Below are 27637 nucleotides of genomic sequence, written 5' to 3' on the forward strand. Positions count from 1 at the left end.
CATAGCTCTATGGAAATGCCTTTCAGAGGGTTGGGCACTGCAGTCCACCAGCTTGATCAAGACCGAAATATTAACATTCACCAGTTGGTGCAGATAGTTGATGGTCTGACCTACTAATTTTGGTGAGCCTTTCAGTTTTCCTCTGATGCCATGAGATTTACAAGTGTTATTGTAGAACAATGTCAATGAATTTGTGATACATATGATGCATTTAATTGGAAAATTTTGTTACTGACATTCATGTTCTCGTTGGAATGAATTTTATTAAGTGATGTTCAAAATGTATTTGTCCAATACTTTTAGGACCGAAATACCCATAAGTCTCCACCATAATAGCATCTCCATATTTACTGTATTGTACTGAGCTGCACTTCTTTTGTGTAAATGGGGATTTAATAGTTTAGATTATTCCTTTACTCAAAATTACACATAAACAACCACTCTTGCTATTTCAGTAAGTAATCTCTCTACAGCTCTATTTCAAAGCTGTCTTTTAATGGTTCAAAAAAACTCATGACACACTAGCAAACAAGTCTGAATATGCCTTCCTGCTGTGTCAGTGTTCGTATCTCCATGCTCAGTTCTGGCTTGAGGTTCCTAACTAGTCACATTCCAGTGTGAGAACACCACAGGTACAAGGCTGATGAAGAGAGAAGTCAGAAAAGATGAAAAAGAGAGACGGGTGTGAGCAAAAGAGGAGAAAGAAAAACCAGTGAGGGAAAACAAAAACACACCAATAAGTAGACCATGAGGGTTCAACTCTACTGGCTGCTGCTGTTGTTGGTCGACTGCTGCGAACGGATTACAGGTAGTGGAATGTGCAGATTAGTGTCTCTCTCTCTCTCTCTTTCTCTCTCTGTGTGTGTGTGTGTGTTTGTGCGTATTTACTCTCTGTGTCCTGAATAAGTACATGGGATTGTTTGTAGTTGTATAACCGTGTGTCTATGTGAGTGTCAGTGTGTCTGGTGTGCATGTGGATGTGTGTGTGTATGAATATGCAGTTTTCGGCTGCTCTGATGGACTTTCCTCTTCTGGGCTCAGACATGTCTCAACGTGTCCTCTTAGGAATGCTGCAAACAGCAGTACTCATGCAAAACCTGCCAGTGATGTAGACATAAGATTTGACTTTCCTAGTTGTGATTAATAGGGTACAATCGTTTTAAGGGTTTAAGTAAGAGTGATTCACTCATACAGTAAGAAGGTAATAACACCTTGTACAGCAATACACAAGCCTCTCCCAAGACTTTCTCCAATTATCCAGTACTTTCACAACTCAGTAGATGACATGTTAGCCATACAATATATGGGTTGTCAAACTTTGGTCTGGACTGGCAAGACCATTTCCATCAGAACAAATAAACAAACAAAAAAGATTTTAGATTGGGTTTAGGTAAGATTATTTGCAGAAGCAACAACAAAGCTTGCTTGCATCAAATATGGGAGGTCTGAGGAACTAAAAGAAAAAACGTAAAATCTCAAATTATCCCTGGAAGTAATTTATGACTACAAAGTTTGTAATTAGTTGTTTTTCATTACTGATGTATGCTAACATTTTTATTAACATGAAATTAAGTATCAATCAAACTATTTTTGTTATGTATTATTTTCAATATTGTGCAAATTTTGTGCCACTTAATGATTTTCTGAATCAAAACAGTCAATGTCAATGTAGTGTGAGATACAAAAAGTACATCACAAATAACCTTGTAAAAGTCAAATTCTGTCTTATATGTTGAGTCTTGGATGTGCTGTTTCTAATTTGTCAACATCATGACAACATTACCATGTAGAGAAAAAATTAAATAAGTTAAAACAAAGTGACTTGCTATTTTAATTATTCTCCTCCTTCCCCGACCTGTGGTTTTAGTTGCCTAACAACTATATCCTTATGACCTTATGCTGTGCTGAATAATCCAAACATCTGCAGGGTGGGGGAGTATTCCTGGTTTAGTTTACTGTTAAATGTAGAATTGTAGACAGAGACTTAAGATGAAGGTTTCTTGTGTGAGAAAATTACATGTATAACAATATGTCATCTGCATAAAGGGTGATTTTATGACATGAGGTAATGCAACAGGGGCAGCGGTGCAGTGGTTAGCACCGCACTGCTGTTATGTTAATTGACTACTCTACATTGCCTATGAAGTTTCCCTATGAAGTGACTTAAATATATTCCTTTTGCCAGGGGCAGTGAGTGGCATCAGTCGATATATAAAGCATTACGAGGGCTTGTCATATGACAGGGAGGATCTTCACAGGAAACACCTGAGAGCCAGGAGAGCCACACAACCTCAGGAATACACACTGCAGCTGGACTTCACTGCCTTCCACAGGTGACTCCACAATTTATCTATCTGTGGCAGCTGTTTCAAAAGCCTTTAATCATACACAATCTGACAAAACAGTTTTCTTCTGTTTAAGCACACTCTTTATTCCTGTGCCTAAACCAATAACACATGTCAACAAATAATTGTCCCTGTTTGCCTGCTTTTGAAAGATCTCCATACCTCTGACTGCACCACAAAGTCTTGAACACATCTGTGAGCCGTTTGTGTTTGTGTTTTCTTCAGAACTTTCCATCTACATTTGAAACGCAATGCAGCACCATTTTCAGAAAACTTTACAGTGGTCACTGAAAATGGTTCCTCATCAGCAGACCTGTCCCACATATATTCAGGAACACTCGAGGGTGGGTATGACAGGCATATCCTGTAGGGCTGACAACAGTTTACCTGTCATTCAAATCTGAGAAAATGTACTGGCATCAAAGACTTTGATGACATTGTATCAATAGTCTTTTATGATATGTATACCTTTGATAAGACATCTGGTGATCACATTTGAATCTGTTGGTGGTAACAATCCTGATTTTTGAAATTTGAAGAACAAAGTAAAACCTGCAATGAGCAGATTGAATAAGAATCGGTTTACTGCTTGCTCTCTTTAAATCTCACCTCTTTTATCTTTCTGATGTCTGAGCAATGCCTCTGATCTTCACGTCTCACTCAGTATCTTAATCATTTTTACCTTTCTGACCCTGACATGTTATCTCTCTTAATCTGGTCTTGCAGGTGAACGTGGTTCAGCCTGCCATGGCTCTGTGTTACAGGGTCAGTTTGAGGGTACGATCCATACAAACAATGGGACTTATCACATAGAGCCATTACATAGATACACCAGCAGTGAAACAGATCACCATTCTATAATCTACCATGAGGACGACATGGGTAAGAGCTACCTTCCATTTTCCGTTTTTAAAAAGTTCGAACTGTGTCAAGTGCGTAAAACAAGGAGTAATACTCTGCATCTGCAGACTCAAATTGTAAAAATGACATCCCAAAACCTCAGCTGCTTTTCCAGGAGAGTGGAGAGGATGCCAAGAGCACAGAAAGAATTTCCTTGCTACAGTACATCTCCCATAAATGCTTACTCTCTTGGCAGTTGATTTTCCCATATAATATCGGTACAGTATCTGCAGCCTGAAACTCTAGTTTAAACTAAGGAAACTAGGTGTCATTGAACTATCTGCACCCTGAACTTGTAGTGAGAGTAGAGTTATAATGTAACAGCAGAACCTATTTAAGGCTCCGAGGGGGTATTGGAACCTGTACTGGGCACAGGCCAAAGAAAAGATAAAACTGAGGATGGCGTGACTTTTGAAGGAGGAGGGAGGAAGGGGCTAAAGTACGGGGGAGGGTATGAGGGTGAAATAGGAGGAAGGGGTACGGTACAATGGCAAAAGAAGGATATAAATTTCTAAAGGGAGAGAAGAAAAGAGAAGAGGAGCATGTTGAGATTCTTGCAGGATTTGAAGGTCTTGGAGACAGTTTCTACAACAATATTAAAACAACTCTTTGCTGGCTCACCATTATGTCGGCTCATGACCTGGCCAGATGGCAGTCATCACTGACACTGGTCAGAATGTTTTGTGTGTGTATGTGCATGTGTGTTTCTGTCTGTGTGTGTCTCCCTGCCTGCATGTGCAACATTTGCATCCGTAAAAGATTATTTCCAAGAATGAACTTTACTGGAAAGACTCAGAGCAAACCAACCCCCACCCTCGTCCTTAAGTCTACACAGACCCCGATGTCTGCCTTCCTCCCCATGCCTCCCACCATTTTTCCAATCCCTTTCACAACTGTAGCAACATTTACATCAGAAAGCCTTGCAGCTGACAACATCCTGTTCTTTCATTCACAGGCCTGCATATCTGCAGGAAACTGTAAAAGATTTGGAATTTGATATTTGAATAAACAATCGATACTTCCATGCAAGTGGTAAATTAGGACCTGAGGACCTGACATAATGTGTCTGCTTGTGGGTGTATGTTTCCACTTCCTGTGGCTGTCATCTTGGGGCAGCTAAGGTTGTATGAGGAACTTTCTGTCTCCTGGGATGTCAGGAGGTCTCTTAGATCTGGGACATAGGGCAAACTCCAGAGCAGCCATTTTGCAACAAATGCAGCATAATGACACCAGGACACCCGGCCACCTTCTTGTTCTGCATGAAAATCAAAAAGCAGCTTCATCAATTGTGTAAATGGGGAGGATATGGTTTCGTATGGAATATCTGGGGTGCATGAGCTATAAAATATGGCGTAGGCAAAAATAAATAAAATAAAATAAAATAAAATCCCCTCAAGCATGTGAATCATGTCATTTGTAAAAACTCTTGGGCCTCCTGGTTATAAAAACCATCATACAACTGATGGACTGGGTAAAAGCAATGGAAATGTTCTTGACCAGAGGTGTAAACAGACTCTTATGGGCAGGGAGGAAAACTTCTGACACTCACTGAGTTCAGTGTTATGCTATACTTAGGTGGGTTTTTTTGCACTTGAGCTAACCAAAGGGGCACTTCAGGGTACTTGGACTGGCCACATTGGCACCTGAGCCCACTAGAAGTGCACTTGGAGGACACCAAAGAGTGATTCATGGGCACTTGAGAAGTGACTTCTGGTAAAAATGAAAATGTCCCATTGCAGAACACAAAAAGGAGCATTTCAACATTCGTTGTCTTTTTAAGACAGTTTTGTGGTTGCCCTAAGACACCAAACTAACTCCACACTCAAAAGTGGAATTAGATTTAAGATGCTCTGGTAAATGTTTTTCACTTTAGTCTCAACAGTAGAACTGGTTTTTCCCAAAAGCTGATGGGGAATATGAGTCTTGATCGTCTTCTCATTTTAGAAATCATTTTCTTTTCCAGTCAGCTTTTTGTGGTTTTTATACAACATAAAATATACACATTATATGTAATTTATAAAACTCTGACAAGATTCAGACATTTTTTACTTTGTTAATTGGCAAAAGAATAAAGCATTGTTAATTTTTTGCAACTTTGGGATGACAGTCAAGAAATATTGGCATCCTAGTATGACACAGAAACAGGGGGAGAGAGAGAGAGAGAAATCATAAGTAAAAAAGTAAAAATAAAATCTGGAAATAATTCTGTCAGTGGTTCACATCCACAGCCAACCCTCACTCATGCCATGTATAGAACGAATTACAAGTTTGTGATTGGCTGGAAGACTTTCGTGGGATGGTGTGATTCAATCATGTGTTGCCTGTTCCTCACTGTAGGACCATGTCTGATCCAAGGAGATGTTTTACTCACACACTCACACACACGCACACACACACACACACACACACACACACACACACACACACACTCTCACTCACTCTACTCTGCTCTGCATTACCTCCTTGAAGTTCTTATGGGTCACCAGCTAATGGGCAAAACATTACCTGATTCAGTCTCTCTCACCACTGCAAAAGACATGTGAACATGATTATTATATCATGTGACTCTACTGTAACTTGTGGAAGCCGCGTTGACTACATTAATGCTCTGGGAATAGTTTGCTTTTGCTTTGCTGTACATTAATTTTAGTCTGCACATTAGAATTAGTCTGAAATCTCAGGGTTTGTGAATAGCCCACTGAAACCTATTGTTTCGATTATTTTACATTATAATGAAACGCTGTCAGCAGTTTAGTTTGCATCACATTCTTTCTTTCACATTCACATGCAGATTCCCCACAGTCCCTGACCATAAATGTAGTGCACTCTGTTGCAACAGAGTCCTTTTTGGCTTCTTGAATTTTTGTGCATTTCAGTGTCTTTGCCAATGCAACAAGATGAGCCAAAGTCATGCAAATGCAATGTCTCCCTTGACTGTAATCTCATCATTATTGCACCAGTCTGAAGGAGACAGCCATCCCAGAGGTATTGCAAATAGAAAATTAATGGTATGTTGTTTTAGTGAAATCAAACCAGCACCTATCACAGGGTTTTCCACAGGCTGCCTTGTGGCTACTGCTCAAGACCAAGGTGCTGATTTCCAAATGTGGCTCCTCTATTTATAAAGTGTCTGAGAATGTGAGTGTGCTTCTGTCCATGTTAGTGGCTTCACATGCTGGCAGTAGTGTAGGTTTGATTTGGAAAGTGGTCGGAACATTTATTGCCCACATATGGTAGATAAATGGTGTATATATTTACCCTATAAATGTACTCTACAAACATTTAAGTTTCTACAAAAACCTGATATTATGTATTAATCCTATAAATACAAAACACCAGAGTGAAATGCTTACCCGCTCACCTTTTTCTCTGCCTGGACTGGTGTCTGTCAGCAGCTCTCTCTCTCTGATGCCTGTATGGGCAGCCATTATATGTGATCGACTGTCACAACCATTTGTTTGTTTTTGACATTGCATTAATTGTTTGGTTGTTGTTTTTTTTTGGTTTTTTTAACAATTACATTAGGAAGATGTGCTCTTTGATGTAACATTACATCTCATAGAGCTAATTATTACTGGTTTGTTTCTCTTTGCTTTCTCTGCATGTCCTGGGCCTTCTTTCTTTCCTTTTCTGTCCCTCTGATGTCTGTAAATACAACAAAGCCGTTTGATTTTAAACACATCTAATATCAAATTAGTATTGGGAAAAATCTTAGGTAATCAGAAAAGCGGCAGGTACATAACCTACAATGCATTTCTGCACTTATGGTTTTATATCGCTCTGTATAAGAAATGGTTCAAATGTAAAGCAGAGCTGAAAAGTAAGACCACCTTGTATACACCAGAACGGTTGACTTGATGCCCTGAGTACAACTGGTCATTCATTTATTTTGGGATTGTTCAAACTAATTCCGGGGTTCATTAGTTTATCTTTGACACTGAAAAGTATAGCATGGGAAAATGCCTATAGGATAAATAACATGGACTTCAATCCCAAAAATAATAAACTTCCTTCAGGAAACTAACCTATCATCTTCTGTATGACTGGCGTTGTAAAGCAATAAATGTGACCTCATGCACCCATTGAGTAAACCAGAAAGATCACATGACCAAGCATCTTTACTTAGTTTTACACTTGGAGACTGATTTACAAGACCTTGAAATGTCAGATAAACACAAGCAAAAAAACACAAGCACACTAAATTAAACATTAAAATCTCTTTATTAGATTGACCAGGATACTCACTCAGGCCCCTGAAAGAGATTGTATTTCCTGGCATGTGTCAGGGCCTCCTTTCAGCTTTGAAGCTCTTGAATCATTTGACATATCCATCCAAGGAACTGGTCCTGATTAAGTGTGCACACAAAGCAACACATTTACAATAATCATTTCAGCACAAGCAAATAATTTTCCCAAGACTCTGAGTACTGGTTCACATCAGAGGTGTGTATATTTATTTGTTATCTTACACAATGTCCTGTTTACAAATTAGCCTTTGTGGGAGGAAACAAACCTTGTGTTTAATCTCTGTTCAATTCTTTTTTATGATTGGAGAACACTGTTTTATTTGGACACCGCACGCCCACGCAGAAATTGGTCATTGCCGGGCAATAAAAAGTTCACGAGCTGAAGAAACAAGTTCAAGGAAAAAATTACTGGTGACAGTGTTTGATTGTGTGGTTCATCCCGTGTCTTTGTGTCTGTTTTACTGAGGGAGACGTACTGTAGCTGAGACAAAACCTTCTGTGTTTGTTTTTGTGTAGTCCTGCCATCCATGAGAACCGGTCCTGATGGATTCTGTGGTTCAGAACATCTAAACCTCCTTGCCCAAAGCCTCACACCCAATGAGGTAGGAGAGTCAAGACATTACCTCAGTGAATAAACACTTACACATACTCTGCCTTACTTTCTTTTTCTGTCCTCACCCTTGAAACATCCTCCTCTGCAATGCCACTTATAGCCAATAAACTGCAAAGAAACAGTTCAGAAACCAGTATGTCTATTTTCCCTGTTATAAGTGACCATATTTATGGGTGCATTTGTTCATTCAGTCACATTTATTTAGCATATTGAGTCAAAGACAGAAAATAACAGGATTTAAGAGAGACAGAATGTGTGAGAAAGTGTAAGGTACAGCGTGGTGAATCAAGACGGCTGATGGTCGCTTCTTCAGGGGCCAAAAATGTACTATAGTGACTGCTGCAGATCCAAACACACCAGACAATTTTCATTGTGTTATAAATTCAGGTGTGATGGAATAAACATCTGTCCCATGTGTTTAGCTAATCTCTTCTTTGGGTACCCTATTGATTGTTAACCTTTGCCCGAGTAGGTGGTGGTCTCAATGTTCATTGTCAACAATGGATGTCGGAACATTGATGTAGATCCTTTTTTATCAACACGCCTGCTGGTGAAGATCATTTCCACTGTTTGGCCATGAATGGTCTGAGCAGATGTTCCGAGTGGAGCCAAGTTGTGTGGCTACACGTCCCCTCTTCCACTGGGTCATGCGACATTTCAGTTATATTCAGTCAAACTGATGTCATGTTTTGATCTGATACACATAGCAGGAGGGCTGATGGGGACAAGCTCCTCGCTAATTTAGCAGGTGATGTCATGATTCAAATCTGTCTCCCAGATTGTTTCCCCTTCAGACCTTATACAGCTGCATTTTATCTGCAGTTCTTCTTTTTTGGGTCCTGGCTATTTCCACAGGAGGCACCAGTGAGCAGGTTGAAGAGAACAGTGGATGAGTCAAAGACCAGCTGCCTACTCCACCTCCATGCTGACCACCTCTACTACAAGAAGTTCAAGTCTGTTGAAGCTGTTGTGGCTCAGGTGACAATTCAGATTTGTTGCCTTTAAACATCATTTACCTTGGTTCCCCTTGATGACAGTTCTTGGGTGATATTTAGAATGAGTTTTCCTAACAACATCAACAACATCAATTGTTCTGCTAATAGTCAGCATGTTAAGACACGCACACACACACACACAAAAGCAAAACAAGTATGAAGTTGTGATTCTTTGATCTATATAAGTTTCAATTGAGCTGCCTGATGTTTCAGGCTTCAGAGAACACAGTGTACACCAGAGCATTTATAGTATAATGGAACATTCAACAGGAGCATCAGAACACAGCAGGATTTCCTCTGTTGTTGACTGATATAAGCAGGCTTTGTTTACAAAGTTATCATTGAATGCAGTGTCCTGGTTTTTGGGGTACATGCTGCTGTAATCAAAGTTCACCAAACAAAATTGTCAGTCCTAAAATCTTAATAAGTCTTAACAAAACAACAAATGTGCCATTAAGTTCATTTCATTTAACTAACCTGACCTATTGTAAGCAGCCTGGGATCTTAGTTTGACTCTGTTATCAGATATCCATATCCATCCATAGTGAAATATTCCAGCATTTTCTCCAATTTTGTCCAATTTCCAAATAATGAACAAAATCTAATGACTAAAAGCAAACGAGAGGAAAACCATTTGCTTTGAGGTTGGTGGCATCACTTAACACTGAGATGTTCAACAGTACTAAATAAAGGACCAAGCTGTTGCTGGCATGGGACTGAATAAAGGGCCACATGCCAGGGTCCACACAGATGAGCACAGCTGTCATGGCGGTAAACGTGGCAGCCTGAGAACATGTTGGCACATGGATTTGGCCAAATGGGCCATGTGCCAGGCTTATAGGCCTGGCACAGACTCACCAATCCACATAGTAAAACTCTAAGAAGGCTGTATAAAACAATGTGTGAAGGATCTGTGATGTCACCAACAGGATTCTGATGAGCTGTAAGTGATACTCAGTGTGGGCAGCTCTGGCCTGACTCTGTCTAACTCACAAAAATCCAAACATGGGCAAAGAGGTGGCACATGGGTCAAGCTGAGGCCAACCAAATGTAGCCTGGTTAATGGAACATGCCCACCGCTCAAAGCTACCAATAGCTAAGGCTAACAGTGCTGTGTTTTCATAGAAAGCGGATGCCTTGCATTATTTGACTTTCATCCCTGAATAATCGCAGGTTTCTTAGCCCCAGACAGCCAGAATACATTACTGTACCTTAGCCAACAGCTGACAACAACAGCAGGAACCAAGTGTGTGTGTGTGTGTGTGTGTGTGTGTGTGTGTGTGTGTGTGTGCGTGTGTGTGGTATTGTTTACTTCAGCCTCTGACTGTACGCATCATCAGAGAATGTGTTTTTCCTCTCATCCTCTTCTTTTGCATTTGCCCCTCTTCTCTGTACATTCATGAAGTAAACCACATTTCTTTTCCATTTATCAGTCACAAAAGAGAAAAATATAGTGTGTGATAGTGGATTTCAGCAGCTCAATTCTATAGATAGGTTGAAAAGTGAAGAAGAACCCACTTTTTAAGCCCAAAAGTATTTTTGTTTTTCAGGTGTAATGTGGTTTACTTCATGAGTTCTCAGCATCTGATCCAAATTTAGTTTGGACCAATTTGCATGTACATTTGTGTGTGTCCTGTTGTGAAATCTGTTTCACACAAGCTTTTTTTTTAATTAAATCTTTTTATGGTCAAAGCAAGGTCAGTTAATGAGTAAATAAATCTGTCCAGAGCTGTCTTTTGTGGCCACAATATTATTCTTTCTGGCTGTCCTCCTGCTGTCCGTCCTTTCATCACATCTTCTCAGATTCTTTCCACCTTAAACACACACACACACACTTGTTGTTGTCTCTGGTTCAGTGCCAGACCTTTGTCGCACCGGGTGAGAAAATCTACTGTAAGTGATGCCACGGTGTGATCTGAGTGTAAATAGACAAAATGCTGTTGTCAGTCACAGCTGACCTGGTTTTAGTGTCTCCTTCATCCAAGGTGTCAATATTTACATTTATGGAAATTCCCAGCAGACTGTACTCTACATCATCTCCTCCTGTATCAACTCAGACTTCCACATGTGACTGGTTTGCACGTGCCTTTCTGAATGTGTGAGCAGCTTTACCACCAACACTGAAACCTCCCTGTGGTCAAACTCCCTGTGCATGGAAAACTCACTGCACTTCAGATTAGCTCATGTGATCTAATTATGAATAATGATCCAAACATGGCCAAGTCAAAAGAATAAAGCGCTAAATCTACTGTGAAATACTGCTTTGTTATTGTCATCTTCAGGTCATTTTTTTCGTCTGCTGGTGCCAACCTCCACAGTGGCCCTGAGAGCTCGACGCACTGAGCGCTTAGGGCCACACCAATTGGGCAAGATATATGCATAAAAGGTGCTGCTAATACAGAAACTTCAACCAAATAGAAATAAAAAAAAAAACACAATCAAATAGATATTATAATAATCGTTTAAGACGGAGTGGCTGTGCACCAATGCCGTTGTAGCTTCCTGTTCCAGTCCGCCTTTGACAACACCAGCCACTCGGCTGAAGTAGCGGAGCTTCACAGCGATGACAGGCAGTGATATCACTCCTATGGCAACCATACAGTGACTCTTTTCTGGATGCCTTTCATGCTGTTTTGGTTGATGTCACTTGTTGCTAAGCACACACTATTATAATTATCAGAATATATAGAAATGAGTTGGAAATACAGACAACGCAACCAAACACGAAAAACTTTGTCAACTATCAGTAAGTAATCACAGATTGACTCAGTGCATGACAATTCATTCTTTTGAGACATGAACCTTTGCAACAACTTACACCGGACATGTTCATCAGTTTTTATTGTCCCTGGGAATCTTTTGCAACTTCTCTGCAACATTTCTGTTTTCAATTGTGTTTCAATTATTGACTTTTTATTATATATATTATATATTGACAAATTATTATTATTAATCATTGTCTTATATTTACATGTGTTGTTAGGTACATTTTCTTGTGTTTTGTCTAGCAGCATGTATTGATCTATCGGGACTACTTAAACCTTAAGCCATCCAGCCAATACTCTGAAAGATCAGAAACAGCAGGTGTTATTGACTGCTTTCTCATATAAACATATGTTTTTCTCAGGTCGCCTCCTACATACGAGCTGTGAATGACATCTATGACAAGGTGGACTTTGATGGAATAAAGCTGATCAACTTCAAAGTGAAATCCCTCAGAGTAAGATCCTCCTGCACTCAAACAACGACACAAATGCAAACAGCGACACAATTGCAAGTCTTCAGATGCAAGTCTCTTATAACTTCATTCAACCAGTGGATTTCACACATTTCTCATTGGTTGAGCAAATTGGGTTAATGGATCAGTCTCAGGTGGTTCTTATTTGGTTTTTGTTTGGTTTTTGTTCTACCATTGAGAAAGCAGGATGTACCCAAAAAAAGACTTAAAATGGCTGAACTTAAAGCAAACTTTCTTAGGGTGTAACTGTTTGTATCCTTGCACATCAAGTGACCTCCTTCACAGATATTTAATTTAACTGTTTGTCTGCCTGTCCCTCTCCAGGTGATGACAGAGGAGGACAAAAACGATCCTCTCTCTCCTCTGTACATAGGGCCTGAGAAACTGTTGAGTCTGTACTCTGAGAACAACTGGGGCAACTTCTGTCTGTCCTATCTTCTCACCAATAGAGACTACAGCGGAGTGCTGGGGCTCGCCTGGGAGGGCAAGACTGGTGAGTCACACTCACAGTGACACAACAAATAGTTCCTACCTTTTTGGTAAGATGTGCCCTCACGGCCCAGTCAGGTTATCTGAAGAATCCCCTCATCAATTTATCACCACCACTTATATTCCAAACTTCAAATCGGATGTTGATCATTATTGAATTATTAAAAGTGGGCGTAACAGTAACTGTTACAATGTTTTCGTACATCTTAACCGTCAAATGTTTAGTTTGGTTCTGTTATAATATACTGTATATTCTGTCTATAACCACATGATGTGACAAAATCAGGAAACCATTCATCCATTACCTTTAGAGGTCTATTTCAGTTTCTCTATTATTTTTTTTCTCGGTATCTCATCTCCTCTGCTCTCTTCCTAAGTGGTTGAACACCTTAAAACACCAAAATTAGTTGTTATGACCATCTCAATATGTAGATGTATAATTAATTAATTACTTATTTTTTTCAAATTAGTTGAAGTACTCTACAATTTCTCCATATAGCTCCTGTCAGCATCAGAACAATACAGAACAGACACTAGAGATGCAAAAGGCATCCAGAATATTTTAATGTGAAGGAATAATATAGCCATAAAAGGCAGGGCGTCTGGGGTTTGGAGAGTTTACAGTGTAAACATCATATAGCTTCAAGAACGTAAACAAGCTGAGAGAGCCACAGAGTGTATATATTATGTGGTGTTACAGAGAAGCTTAAAGCTTAAAGCTGCTGAAGGGGAAATGAAATAGTTATAGTAATGTTAGTAAGTTAAACTGTGACTAAAACCTTAACCTAAACTCAACCCAGATTTTCAGTTTCTGTTTGTAAACACGACATTATTAATTATTTCTGTGGACAAATACTAAATGAGTTGAATGAGATGAATGAGTTGAGTCTCATTCCTAGGTCATCCCACCAACCTAAAATGCCTGTATTTGATGATCTGGCAATGAGACTCAAAAATCAGTTAGTTTTCTTGGGAACTGCTGATATCAAGAAAAATAAAATGATGAAAAAATAAGACAATATAAGAAAAATGCACACTGAAGACCGAGAAAGGATTATTCTTATAAGAGTCCATACATCTGTTTTCTTTTCTTTTATTTTCTTTCAAAATAAACTCTGTGTGTGCGCCTTTAAGAAAAACAATGATAATATGGAAGAGTTCATGTGCAATAAAATACATTAAGCAATGACTAATGATGCTACAAAAAAAGTTAAAAGCCTTTTGGCAGTAGAGAGAAATTTGAAAGTTTGTTTTGATTGTACATGACAGTCTGTCCCCTGCTATAAAGTATGAGAATTGGAAAGTGAAATAATATTTTCCTGCTCTGCCTTTCTGGCTCCCAGGGCTCACTGGCCTTCATGTGACACAAGCCCGCCAGAGGCCACATCCAGCATTCCTATGTGCACTCAGTTTCCAAAATCAGTGTGAATTATTTGACCCACAAAGGAGGTGAATTGGGGTGATGGATGATGTGGAATCAGCTTGAATTCAGCTGCACTGAAGATGAAAAAGACAAGGAAATATACACAGGGGAACGTAGAAACATAAAAATTGGCAATGCAAAGTAGTTGATGAATTCATGGTAATAAAGGAAGCTGCAACATGAGTCCAGGAAAAATACTCCTCCTAAATAAGCCTCCTTTGGTGTTTTTAGCGTAAAATAATTGTATGGCCGACAGAGTTGCCGGGATAAAACAGCTCCCATTTCAGGCCTGTTATTCAAGCAGTGTTTTGACTTGAGAGACCAAAAACAAAACGTGAGTGAACTCCTCAATTAACAATCCCTGGTGATTTGCATGTGAAGCTGCTTACCCTCTGCTGTCAGGCTCAAAACAATAGGAAATGTCATTAGCAGACAACATTATATGTTTTAATTTTATCATTTAGTGGGAGAGTCAAAATCACATATCACAGTTACAAAACAGCTAGAGAAATAAGCAAATAAACAGCTGAGAATGAAGCAACAGTTCTTCTTAATCATTTGCATCATGTTCTTATGAGCTCCCTTTTTGATTTTTCTACAATGAACTGGGATTAAAATTCATTAGCCCACTTTACTATAAAAAACGAAACTCCCAAATTAATGTTGTTAAACTTTATACTAACTATTATTGATGGCTGACATTTTCTTTCTTAGGATATGAAAATGTTCAAGATAGACTTTGTGCTTACAGAAAATGTTTAGAAAATATTGCTCAATGACCTAAATAGACACCTTTACTACCTCCTAATATCAGCCACGTCTCTCAGGTTGGGTGACAAACACTGTGTGTGTGGTATTGTCATGATGATGGAGGAAGTTTGACACATATGTTGGGATTGTTGTGGTTGGTAGGAGGTTCTTTCAATGACATTGTCCCAAACAGCGCTTTTGATTGGCTAAACTGAGGGGCGTGAGAGCAGACCACCACAATGACATGTGATTAGGGAGAAATGAACCTTTGACACTCTCTCTCTCTCTCTCTTACACACCCACACACACACACACACACACACACAGAGGACACACCCACAACTATCATACATCTTAGTGAGGATTGGTGGTTGCATTCCACAACATGATTGCCATGGTGACATCTCATGTGAGGAACACACACACACACACTTGCATTGTGGATTCAGTGACTTTGTTGTGACTTTTCAGGCTCATGTGACCAGCCTAAAGACTGAGCAGACTATTAAACATGGATAATATTTGACCTCCAGAAACAGATTGGCTCAAGCTGAGAACCTCCATAACCCAGTTTCACCAGTTTATTAGTGGTCTTGGGTAATAGAAGGCCTTAAAGCATAGGACCATAAACTCAAAGACCTTGATGCCGCTATAGCTAGGGCAGTTACACACACACACACACACAGAGAGAGAGAGAGAGAGAGCCCCCATCAGTCACTTGGAACTCCTCCTCTAGCCTCTCCTAGTTATGTGTTCATACAGCGGAGGATGGGGGGTTGGGGCCTAAATGTCTCGTGCCACAACTGAGCTTTCTCACCAGTAAAATTCCTTTTTCTCCTGAGACCACATGGAACAGATAGTAATTTTCCACACTATCTGTTTGGTGTTGGTGAGAGGTTGTGGGGGGCTTTTTCAGTTTGCTGGCAGCAGAGTGGTATTGCCATTGTCCTTTTGAGAGATAAAAACAATGTTACCATAAATACATATCCTTGAAATGTTGATTTTCAATTAAAGTTTTGCCTTCCATTGTTTTGCCCAATGCTACTGTGCACATGTCACTGTGCTAAGTGTTACTGACTTTGGGAAGTTATATGTATGTAAAAGATATTTTTGATAGATTAGACTTGTAAATATAATCCATCAATGCCTGGCAGAGTAAACAACCAAAACCTCAAGATGATGGTGCCTCCTGCCCTTTACAGTCCAGAAGTACAACAGTGTAACAAATGTTTTAAACCATTACGCCCAAAACCATGTCAAATGGACAAAATTTTAAAAAGGGAATAAAATCGAAGCAACAGACCGAATGAATCTATTTTATTCTGCTTCTTTGACAAGACCTGGCACCTACATTACCCTTGCTGTGACCCATCTGCTGACAGTACAGTTGGAGATTTGGGTGTGTTACGCTAGCAGCCGTAAGCTCATTTCTTTCTAAATCCACATCCTCTGATTTTTCATTTTCAAACCTGTAGTCTTTACACCAAACCAACACTGACTTAAGTGACATCTTGTTGTTCCCCTCTGGAGCCCCAAAAGGCTCCAAAACAATCAGATTTATTACCCAAGCTCATAAACATTTATCAAATTTTGCAGTGAATTTTTTTTGTCAGTTTTGTTTTCACCTCCAAATAAGCAGTTTCGCTGTAGAATTATTTGCCATCAATCTGATAAACTTCCTGTTGTTGTTGCTTCTGAAACTGCCATCACAGCTGCAACCGCTAAGCGTAGACAAACCAAAAACAAGTCCCAGGCTGAACATGACCTGTGATACATTCCAGACAATCTTTTATTTTTAGCTACGAGAAGGTCAAATTGGTCTCACAATGTGCTGAATAAATCCTATTCAAATCTGAAATGTGGCGGTGACTTAACCCTGGAGACAAAGAGAGCAGTGATGGAAAGTTGCCCGATGCAGTTACATTACTTCTGGTTGACTTCCAGAGGAAAGGTACTGTATTTTTCTGAGAACTTTGGTCGTGGTTCTCAGAATTGCTCCCAGTGTCTGTTTTTGTTGTTAAAAGTGTTGTTAGGACATTCGGACTTCCGCCACATGTATCAGATGGAAGACTTCCCCTTTACTATTGTTTATTTGTTCATATTAAACCATGTGTAAAAGTTTCTGTGCGTGTGTGTGTGACTGCATGTTTGTCTATGATGTTGATTGATACTGGATGATGAAATGTTTCTTGAAGTGGGCGTTTATGTGTGTCTCTGTTCACGTGTGTCTGCGTGCGTGCGTGTGTGTGTTTGAGTGCTTGTTTCCTCCTGATGATGAGTGTGTGCATTATGTTCAGGGGATCCACAGGGTTGTTTGTTTCTCCTTACTTTGTTTGTTCAGCAAGCTAATAATAGGAGTCTTTCATTACGGTATCCTCTCTGTGGCGAAGACGAGAAGGAAGAGGAGGGGACAAAACCGCAAGCCCCTCTTGGCTCGCGCTGCCAAAAACCACAGCGCAGGCCTCCAAAGTAAACTCTTTCTAGGAAACCCAGCTCCTTGAATAGCCCAACTGGGGGGCCATTTTAGGTCAAAAACGGAGCAATGCATCCAGAATTCCTGATTAGCATAGTTGGGGGAGTCTTGCCTAGCAGTTTAGTGGATATGGAACAGCTCTCTTTTTGCTTTCAGCACTCAGTGAAGTCCTCACATTTTCCTCCATAGAATTTCACATGACGCTTTAAAAAATTATGCGTGCTCTCTCATTTCTGGCAAAAGCAATCATGTGATATCAAAGAGCGAGACTTACTGTACTATCTGTATTATCACCAACAGTCTGTTTCACATATGATGGCAGTGTAGCCGTCTTGCCTTTGCTGCTATACCCTCACTGTTTCTACACCAGCATGGATAGGGGGGTACTTTTGTTTTTGCTTTCCAACCTCTAACTGTCCCTCAGCATTCCTGGTCACACTTACGCCCACCGTGTAACAACAACATGCTGGTGGGACATCCAGATGTCTGCTACTGGTTCCCACAATCCTCAGTGACACCAAGTAAACTCAGATTTCTCTGAAACTGAGTGTGTTTAACAGACGTGAACCTCATAAACCATACACTTCAAAGCGATACTGCTGACTGCATTGTGTAATAAGTGTTACATAAAATTCACATGCATACATGGGAAGGCTGAGACCTCCAACTTGAGCCACACATGGGGAGAAATGGAGGGAACCAGTGAAGATAGAGAGGATGACCCCATGAAAAAATGGTCGTTACTCCCACATTACAGATTGGTGGCGGCCATAAGTGCTGAGAAAATCATCATGGATGAGAAAGAGCATGACTAGAAGCTATCTAACTACCCAATGTCCACTTAGTTCAAATCTGCGAGGTAAAGAACCATATCAAATCTGCTCAGTTTGACCAATCAGACTGGCTTCTGCAAAACCAGACCTGTGACTGACCAGCTGAAAGATGATGTCACAACCCATTCATCCATCCATCCATGTGAATGGTTCCAGCTGTTTGTTACTGTGGGAATGGCTGTCAGGGACATTATATAAACCCAAAGATATTGGAGACCCTTGGAGGCCAAACAGCTCTGCAGGCTTTGATGTGAAACTGGAGGAGCTCAACAGGTCTGTCTGTCCACACCTCCCCGACCCCGGGGCCCCTGAGGTCGATAATGCTTCAGTAGCAAAACATTGTTAGTTTAAGGTATTTCCAGAAGCAAAAGGTCAGTTATGCAACCATACTGTACTCCAAAGTGGCAGACAGGTGTGTTTTCATGAGGTCTGCAGCCCCTTTCTGCTTATCATGTGAATCCGCAACACAGTTATCACATTTGGAACTGTGTGCATTCATGAGCTGTCAAAAAACTAACAATCTTTTTACAGTGCAATATCTGTTGTTAACTGAGTGGTAATAAACATTAACCAAATATTGTGAAGAATGAATAAATCATGCTGTTTATATTTTAGAATATTTACTTTGTATTTGATCTCAGTGAAAACCACACCCACAGACTCCATGTTCATGCTCTCATCTGTCTGTACTTCAGGTAACTGGGGAGGGATATGCTCACAGCTGACCACCCTGCGTAATGGCCAGACGTCCACCCTGAACACAGGTCTAATCACCATTCAGAACTATGGACAGTTCCTGCCTCCTCGACACGTCCAGCTTACCTTCGCCCACGAACTCGGCCACAGTCTGGGATCTCCGGTCAGTCGCCACCACCGAGTACATTAGGGACGCATGTCTGATACCAAATGGAGAGGGACTTTTCAAAAGCAATCATGGTTGCAGAGGATAATTCACACTGTACATCCCACAACATTCCCCTGATTGATACATTTCAATACATTTCAAGGACACCAGAAGTGACAACAGATGTGTGTACTCAGCACTTTCCTTCCTAAATCTACATATTGTACTCTCATGTACTGACAAAACCTGGAGCTGCTCCTCAGAGCATAAATAATGGAACAACTCTGGAACAGTGATGACTTTACTGCAATATGACCACTTGATGCTCAGATATGATGTTAAGAGAGACAGTGTGGATAGTTGCAGATACATAGCTGTCCAATGTCAATGAAAATGCACAAATGAGTCTGATTAGGGTGGGCTTTTCCTTTAAATTATTGTACACATCACTTTATAGACTAATAATGCAAAAACACATGAAAAAGTCCACTCTCATTGCTTTTGATGTTGTTAGCTACACCTGGGATTTTCTTAGGCAACATATCAAAAAGCCTGTTGTCTGAAAGGTCTGTTCAGTACAAGTATGATAAAATAACTCTGTAAACACACAGTATAGTACAACGAACTTGTTTAGCTCAGTGTAGTATTTCATTTGTGTGTTAAACTTGACTGGTTTTGCCCTGAACCTCTTTGGGTACCCCAGTCACCAAATACTCTATAGTCGGAAATAAGACAGTGTGAGTTGTGCACTGAATGATAATTCAACATGACGAATCACTGCCATTCAAAATTTAGACTTACGTCACATATTCTCAATAGGCACACATGGCTGTTTGCTTTGCACCAGAACAAATTGTCTGTGAATGGTTCACTTATGTGGTCATTAGAGACCTTGGCCTTTATTGACTGGCTTGTTTATGGAGATCCTTGGCTCAGCCTCACTGGATAATCTGCAATAAGAGAGCAGGGGTATCTCTGATTTCTCTCTCGCTCTCTCCTGTGTATTGAAACTGAAAGACAGGGATCGTAAGTTTATTTAAGTTTGTTTTTGTTAAGTTTGTTTATTTTAAGATACATAGATACAGGAAATCTCTTAAAATCCGGACAGCGATCAATAAATTAAACGCTCTGACAAACAAAAAGGCGGGTGGGCTTATTACTGACAGGCCTGTAATAAGCCCACCTGCCACCTGTGCACTCTGACAACAATGTGCTGTGCTTTCACAGTTGCAGTGAAGTCAGCTTTTGGTTTCAGCTTTAAGTTCACTACAATTTACAGGTATTTGTTGTAATAAGTACTTAATTTACTATACTTAATATTAAGAACATTTGAAGAACTTATAAAATACAATGCACCAAGCCAGTGGCCCCAACATCTGTGTTGTTAGCTGTCAGTGTCATTTATCCATTAATCTTCTCTGATGGCTTCATCTAAATAATTGCTCAAGGCGCAAACAGGTACAGTTCAGTATTTCACAGAAAAAAATAGACTATCTAAAAAAATGAGAGAAAAACTAACAGATTTATGGTTTGGAAACACTAGACTACACTAGCTAACTTCGCCTTGAGCAGCTACAGCAGTGAAATGCTGCTTACACACTGATACATCCGTATTAACAGTCAAGCAATGTCAGGTGATGCCTTACTGCGGAACCGCTGCTTTTATTTTTGAAACTTTACTTAGTATTTTTACATTGCAATATTAGTACTTTCATTAAAGTGAAAGATCTGGTTAGTGTGCTTCTTCCCCCACTGTCGTCCACTCCCATCGTAACCACACACGGCCCGTGTATACATACAAATGCACACACGTCTCTCCATTTGTGATGGCTGCTAGCACCTGTGACCTTTCCCCCACTGCCAAAATGCCAGCAGTGCTCCTCAGTCTCTTTTCACCCTGCGCTCTGTTATTCACACTTCCACAGACCAAAGCGTCCTTGAGCAGATTAGTTCTGCTATGTCAGACCCCCAAACCACTGCAAGTTCTCCAGCTCTGGCTCCTGTTGACAGGCATGTCTCATTGTTTCTGGGCCAGGCAGGCTGGAAGAAGCACATGAAGAGATCTGAGCATGGGCTTCACCTGAGATTTGTGGGAGGCAGGGCAGGGGATACAGAGGGGTGGGCTGCAATGCAAAGTGTGTTGTGCATAAAGAGCTGCTTTAGCCTTTGGCCTACTTCCCTTACAACCATATATGCATACAGTTACTTTCAGACCTGTGTGCTATGGGTCAGGTGGAACGAGATAACATTTGGCATTTTCCTTGATTCCTTGATTAATCCCTCAGTGTTTTCACGTCACATTTTAGCATAGCATCGACTCATTTGAAACCTTGACCGAGGTGATACCAAAAAAGTACTTACTATTCACAATGCGACACCAAAAACAAGTGAGTACAGAAAAGTCAAGTCAAGCCGAAGCATGCAGCAGAAACGCAGCTCAAGTTGTTTGAATTTCCAATTTACTAACAAATCATGATACGGTAGCAATTAAATGAGAATAAAAATCGAAATAAATGCACTGTTCATAAGAAACTGCACCAACATCTGCTGTGATCTGGACTTTATGTGACCCCAGAGCTGCAGATACTGACAGTCACAATAAAAATTTATAAATTAACACTTACTACATCTATCAAACTAATGAAGAACAGATGCAAAAATGCCAACATCAAACCATGTTCCCTCCACATGTGTCCATGTTAATTTCAGGTCTACCCCTTGGTCTCTTAATTCATGAGTCTGACGTCCAGAGAACATTCACTGTTCTGTCCTCGGTTACCCACATGTGGAACATGTGTTCCTCTGCTGTTTCAGGGTCATGAGATTCCAGGGAAATCTTTTGACTGTGTTGGACACATTTTTATTTTAAAAACACAATAAAGATAACTTTAAAAGTCACAGGGCATGGGATACATTACTGATGTAAACTGCTCCATTTACCATCACTGAGATCATTTTCCCTGTTTAGTGATGGATAATAAGATAGTGAGATCAGCAGTGAAGTTGTTCCCATCCCCCATCTGGGACTGGGATGAAAGTAAAAGGTTTCAGTTTGGTTTGATCATTTGTCCCCCTCATGATGTTGCTGTTTAGAGCTTGGAAATGTCCAAAAAACTTCTTACTCCTTTGGCTCCATGTAAAGACAGATAACAGGACCCAGAAAATGGTATTCAAATATCATTTAAAAGTTTCAATTTTGTGGGTTTTGTTTTTGTCTGCACTCCAGCATGACGAGGGCTCAAACTGTGGTAACCTCGGCTCCTCTGGCGGTAAGGGCAGGTATCTGATGTTCCCTCACGCCACAGACGAGGTGCGTGAAAACAATGATAAGTTCTCGCCCTGCAGCATCAAACACATCAGCAAGGTCCTGAAACTGAAGAAGGACGACTGCTTTGTGGGTGAGTCAAATGTTTACGGTTTTCATTAGTCATCATAAACAATTAGAATGTGTCTTGACTTTTGGGATATGTGTTTGTATTTACTTGGGTGTGTTTATCTTGATGGCTGTTCATTTTTGCCAGTCAGTGATCAGCCCATTTGTGGAAACCAGATTGTGGAGGAAGATGAGCAGTGTGATGTGGGTCACAATGAGACAGACCTCTGCTGCTTCAGTGCTAAACAGCCCGTGGGAGTCCAGTGTCACCTGAAGCCCGGTAAAGTCTGCAGGTATGGCACACAAACATATATCACCATTAGGGTGTGCAGAAAGGCTTTACAGATTTTTATTTTATGTGCGTCAGGAGAATTTAGGATAAGATGCTGTAACTATAGCAGCACACGACATTAAAACAGTTGCTGCTGTTCTGTCTAACAGGCACGACTTTGTTTTGATTATATGTCATCCGTGTTCTGTGTGTAAAATGTTTTCATCCATCAGCCCAAGCCAGGGCCTCTGCTGCGCTCAGGACTGTGGCTTTAAGCCGGCAGGTCATATCTGCGATGAGGAGACAGACTGTCAGAGAGAGAGCGTGTGCTCAGGCCTCTCGTCGTTCTGCCCCGAGCCGAGCGCCAAGGAAAACCTCACAGTCTGCAGTCAGGGCACACGTGTCTGCCTGAGCGGGGTGAGGCAGCCACATCCACCCGCCACAGTGTTATTCATACAGCTCGACTACATTTCCCGATAAGCTAAAGCGTTCAGCAATAATGGAAAACTAGTCCTGAAAAAAGAAATCATGATTTATGTTGAGTTTATTCCTAACAATATCACCATAAGGTCCACAGCTGTTCTGGAACTTTCAGTGTTATCACGATCTTCATCAGCAGTTTTTTTCTGTTGTCTCAAAGACAGCCAAGCTCATCCATGTTGGCTTAAAAGCTGAGTTTCAGAGTTAATTCTTGATGTTTGAAACAAGCAAGTTTAAGCAAGTGGTTTAAAGACAAATTTAAATATTTAGATTAAATTAATAAAATTATTTAATGAGCCTTTCTTAATTGAGACTTGAGAGCTTTATTAAAAGGAGCATATCAGTGGTGTTACATGTGTGAGCCCATTTATCACAAAACATTTCCAAGAAATATCACAGCTCATCATATTTATTTATTTTTTTGTCATTACAACACAGCATTATTAAAAAAAGATCTGGTTTATTTCCTCTTAAAGTTTCTTTTTGACCAAATTTCCTCCATTGTTAAGTGTCTTGTGTTGACACACTGTCCTCTGAGCAGCTCCAGCCATGAATGTTGCTTCATCATACAACATACTGTGGCTATATTACTCTCCAGAGGTGCTAAATGTGTTAATTTCTGACAACCAGATCCAGAAACATGGAACATCATAAGATTTTTGAAGGGGATGTGTGAAAGTAATAGTCAACAAAAGGGTTCCAAAAATGAAGGCATGGATTTAGTTTTAGTGTGCAAATGGATCATAAATTCTTTCAGCTTACTTGAATTGTTTGTTTCACTGAATGATCAAATCGTTCTTAGAATCAGATGAACAGAAAACAGAAAAACTGACTCATTGGCACAAATCACCGGAATCCAAACCAAATTTTGGTTCAACTCAACAACTTTTGATGAAAATAAGATTTGTATAACCACATGTAGGAGGCAAATTACTCATTACAAAGTGTGGGTTTGATTATTCTGTCCAGAATGTGTAAATAATAGTAAACAAACACAGATACAACATAAGGAAAAACACAATTTAACATTTCAGGGTAACTCAACGAAAGAAAAAAAAACAACTGTGTTTCAAGTCTGTATCACATGTGTGGTAATGAAGTGTGCTTTGTTATCTTGAGATTTTCAGATGTGTAGTCTACCCTGAGTTAATATGAAGTCTGCACCCATATCATTATTTTGCTACTGTTGCATTGTAATGCAGGTTAAGTGCAGATCTATACAACAAAACTCTCAACAGCTGTTCACATCATCCACTCTTAAGAGAAACAAATGGAGAGATCAGATGCCTAGAACAGTAGACAAAAGACTTTAAGCATTTTTACTGTCTCTGTCCAACCTTATATCTTGAACCTTAAACGTTTTTATGGAGCTGAAGTTAACTTTCTCAGTATCATCCAGAAGTCCAGTATTTGAACTTAACATACAGTTCGCTGGCTGTGATTTTTATCACCAGTTAATGATGGTAAAGAAAGCCCAGTTGACGGTGCCAACTGTCTGCTACCTCTCCTAACCCTTCACTGTCTCTCAGATTTTCTTGTCTTCTTCATAAGTCTCTGTCTCTTTCCCTGCAGGTTTGTACTGAGTCTGTCTGTTTGAAGCACAGCCTGCAGCAGTGCGACTGTCCTGGAGACTCCATGAAGGAGAAATGCCACATGTGCTGCCAGCAGCCCGGTAACCACTATCCCATGTGTACGCTACTACTGAGGAATGTGTTTACAGCACATCAGCCTGTGTCAATTTGTACTGAGGTTACCCTCGTACATTATTGTTTTCCATTATACAGCCTCAAAACTACAGACAAAAAGACAGCAGCTGACATGAAGTTTGGCCTACAAACAAAGTATAGCATGAGATGTTTGGTTAAAGTGTTTGGTTATGGTCGTGGATGCTTTGGTGTCCTAGAAGTTTGGCGTCTGTGTTGTTTCATTTCTATACACACGGGCTTGAAGCACAATAATAATCATGTTGTATTATGGTGTATTTCAATTTCATTTCCTCAATGGCAGATAAGCCTGAGACGTGTGCCAGCACCACCTCCTCCGTGTTGTCCCGTCACTTCCAGAGAAAGGCTTTGCCATTGGTCGGTGGGGCTCCATGCTCAGGGAATCAGGGATACTGCGACAAATTCCATGTGTGTCGTCTGCTGGATGCAGACGGCCCAATTGCAAGACTGAAAAACTCCTTTCTCAATCTGGATGACTTTGATGACATAGCAGAGTGGATGAAGGTGAAGGTTTCCAGTGATTACTTTTATAATGTTACAGTGAAGGTGATGAACAACTAATATGGGTGTCATAACTTTAGCAAAACTAAAAAGAACTGCTTAAGTCAGCCACTGGCAAATTAAAGATGCTATAATCAATCTTTTGTTTTAAATAGCAATGTATTAAAAGACAATTAAGCAACGTGAATTTCAAGAGATGATTGTACAAGTGAATAATGCTTAAGTTTTGACATTTGGAATTGGGGCTCAACCATTAATTAAAAACTGTCAATTAAGCGACTGGTTAAATAATGCTTTGAAAATTGATCTATAATGATGATTGAGATTTTCTGGTTCCAACTTCTCAAATGTTATCATACTGCAATCATCTGAAAAGTAGCTGCAAGATAATGAGGGAAGCTGATGTTTTCAGTTTGCTTAAGATGAAGTTCACTGCAAAACATTTCATCGATTGGCGTGACAAAAGCCTGAGAGTAACAGCAGCAATCCAAACATATGTGATGTCCCTTTAAGCTGATTAGAGATCATATTCAAATGCAACACTCATATTTTCACCTATCCCATGCAGGCTTATTGGTGGGCCATCCTGCTGGCTATCCTGACTCTGTCTGGAGTGATGGGCTGCACCGTCTGCCTCTGTGGACGCAGGCTGGACACCAGCGACGTGGAGTGACACCAGCGACTATTAAATCCCTTTTCCTTGCGTGACCTTACTGTCTGTATTTCAACAAGTGGTGAGGGACTCCTGTGATTCATATCACGTGGAAAACGTTGTTGTTACCAGCTGTGAGGTCAGTTGACCCCCTTAGAGGCCCCATGGCATCAAATACCTGCAATGATTTAAAGCCACCTGATCCTGCAATGGAGGACTCTGAAAATTAAATTTTCATTGTATGTTTACAAAGTAGAAAGAGGCTGATGTCTAAGTTCAAAACATGAGAGTAAACATGTGTATCGCCTCAAAGACCGCTCATTTAACATTTATGGTCTACAGTGGTTCAGGTACTGAACTTAAGTATTTTTTGAGGTCTTCATCACTTTGTTTCAAAAGGGAATTTTCTACTCATTCCACAATTTGTATTCATGGTTTTTGTAATTTTTCTGAAAAGTAAAAAGATGTCTATGATTTGATGTTCTATCAGAGAAAATTCTTCAATGGCTTCATTGCTGATGACCAAAGAGTTAAAGTTATCCAGCGTTTCACAAAAATGGAAAAAAGATTATTTCCTCTCTCATGATTTATCTCACAACACAGATTTATTTTGTGAACCCGACCTCTTAGGTTGGAAACCATTGAGTTTACGTTTAATTTGTTAAAGTGTTTGGATCAAACACATATTTTGGGCTGATAATGAATTAAAAAAAATGAATAAACAACCTTAAGCTTGCAAATGTGTGTGATAATGATGAACATGTTTATGCCTGAGTAAGGTGAGGATAAAAAAATGAGTTCATCTTCATTTTCTACAAAGCTAAAATAAGGGTCAGGCTCTGTTGGCAGTTTTGGTTTATTAAACAATTTATACGGTACAGTGAATATTTACAAATATGTACAAAAGATTATAGAAATACACATTTTACAGATTAAATTCATTCCAAAGTATATAAATATACAACTAACAGGGTTCCACACTATAAAATCTATCATCTGTATCATGGTATTTACATAACTGTACAAGTAACTTGGTTTAGCGAACTTTTCCCGTTTCCAGTGCAAAAGTAAAACATTTCCACATTTTTCAAGTAGGTGGAAAAGACATCACAATGATTATAGTACCGATCTCTAAAGAGCCAGGGCTTACACCTTGTTCACAGAAATGGAAATGTAATTATGAATACAAGAGCATTAAGTCTTGATTTAAGAAGTCACATGCGCAGAAGATATTATAGTCAAGGAAGACTCATGAAGAACAGTACAAACAAAAGGATAACACTGATCTGACCTCACTACCTCACACTGAACCTCATTAAATTTAACCGCTTCAATAGTGACTGACGAAATGTCTTTGTTAAGGTAACAGCTTCAAAGTAACACCTTGCATCAGTACCAAACAAATTTTGCATTGTCGAGGTGTTTCAGTAAAAGACAGATTTCTTAGAGTAACAATAATAAAGCACAATGATGTGGAAGGTTAAGA

General features: G+C 39.9%; 1 protein-coding gene across 2 annotated transcripts; it reads left to right on the forward strand.

The window, feature by feature from the left end:
• The first annotated feature begins 587 nt into the window (after positions 1-587).
• Positions 588-26887, forward strand: si:ch1073-396h14.1 (disintegrin and metalloproteinase domain-containing protein 10). 2 transcript variants are annotated; one of them, XM_046391744.1, is made up of 15 exons: positions 588-808; positions 2186-2333; positions 2571-2689; positions 3072-3227; positions 8009-8094; positions 8961-9083; positions 12228-12320; positions 12663-12831; positions 19002-19165; positions 22377-22548; positions 22672-22816; positions 23028-23211; positions 24847-24964; positions 25282-25502; positions 26068-26887. In XM_046391744.1, the coding sequence occupies exons 1-15, from the start codon at positions 748-750 to the stop codon at positions 26170-26172; spliced, it is 2064 nt and encodes a 687-aa protein (XP_046247700.1). In that variant the 5' UTR covers positions 588-747; the 3' UTR covers positions 26173-26887. The 2 variants fall into 2 exon arrangements, with proteins under 2 accessions (XP_046247700.1, XP_046247701.1); XM_046391745.1 differs by having other exon boundaries at positions 589-808; positions 24847-24946.
• Positions 26888-27637: the final 750 nt, after the last annotated feature.

This window comes from Scatophagus argus, chromosome 6, assembly GCF_020382885.2.
Source record: "Scatophagus argus isolate fScaArg1 chromosome 6, fScaArg1.pri, whole genome shotgun sequence".
Classification (NCBI taxonomy): Eukaryota; Metazoa; Chordata; class Actinopteri; family Scatophagidae; genus Scatophagus; species Scatophagus argus.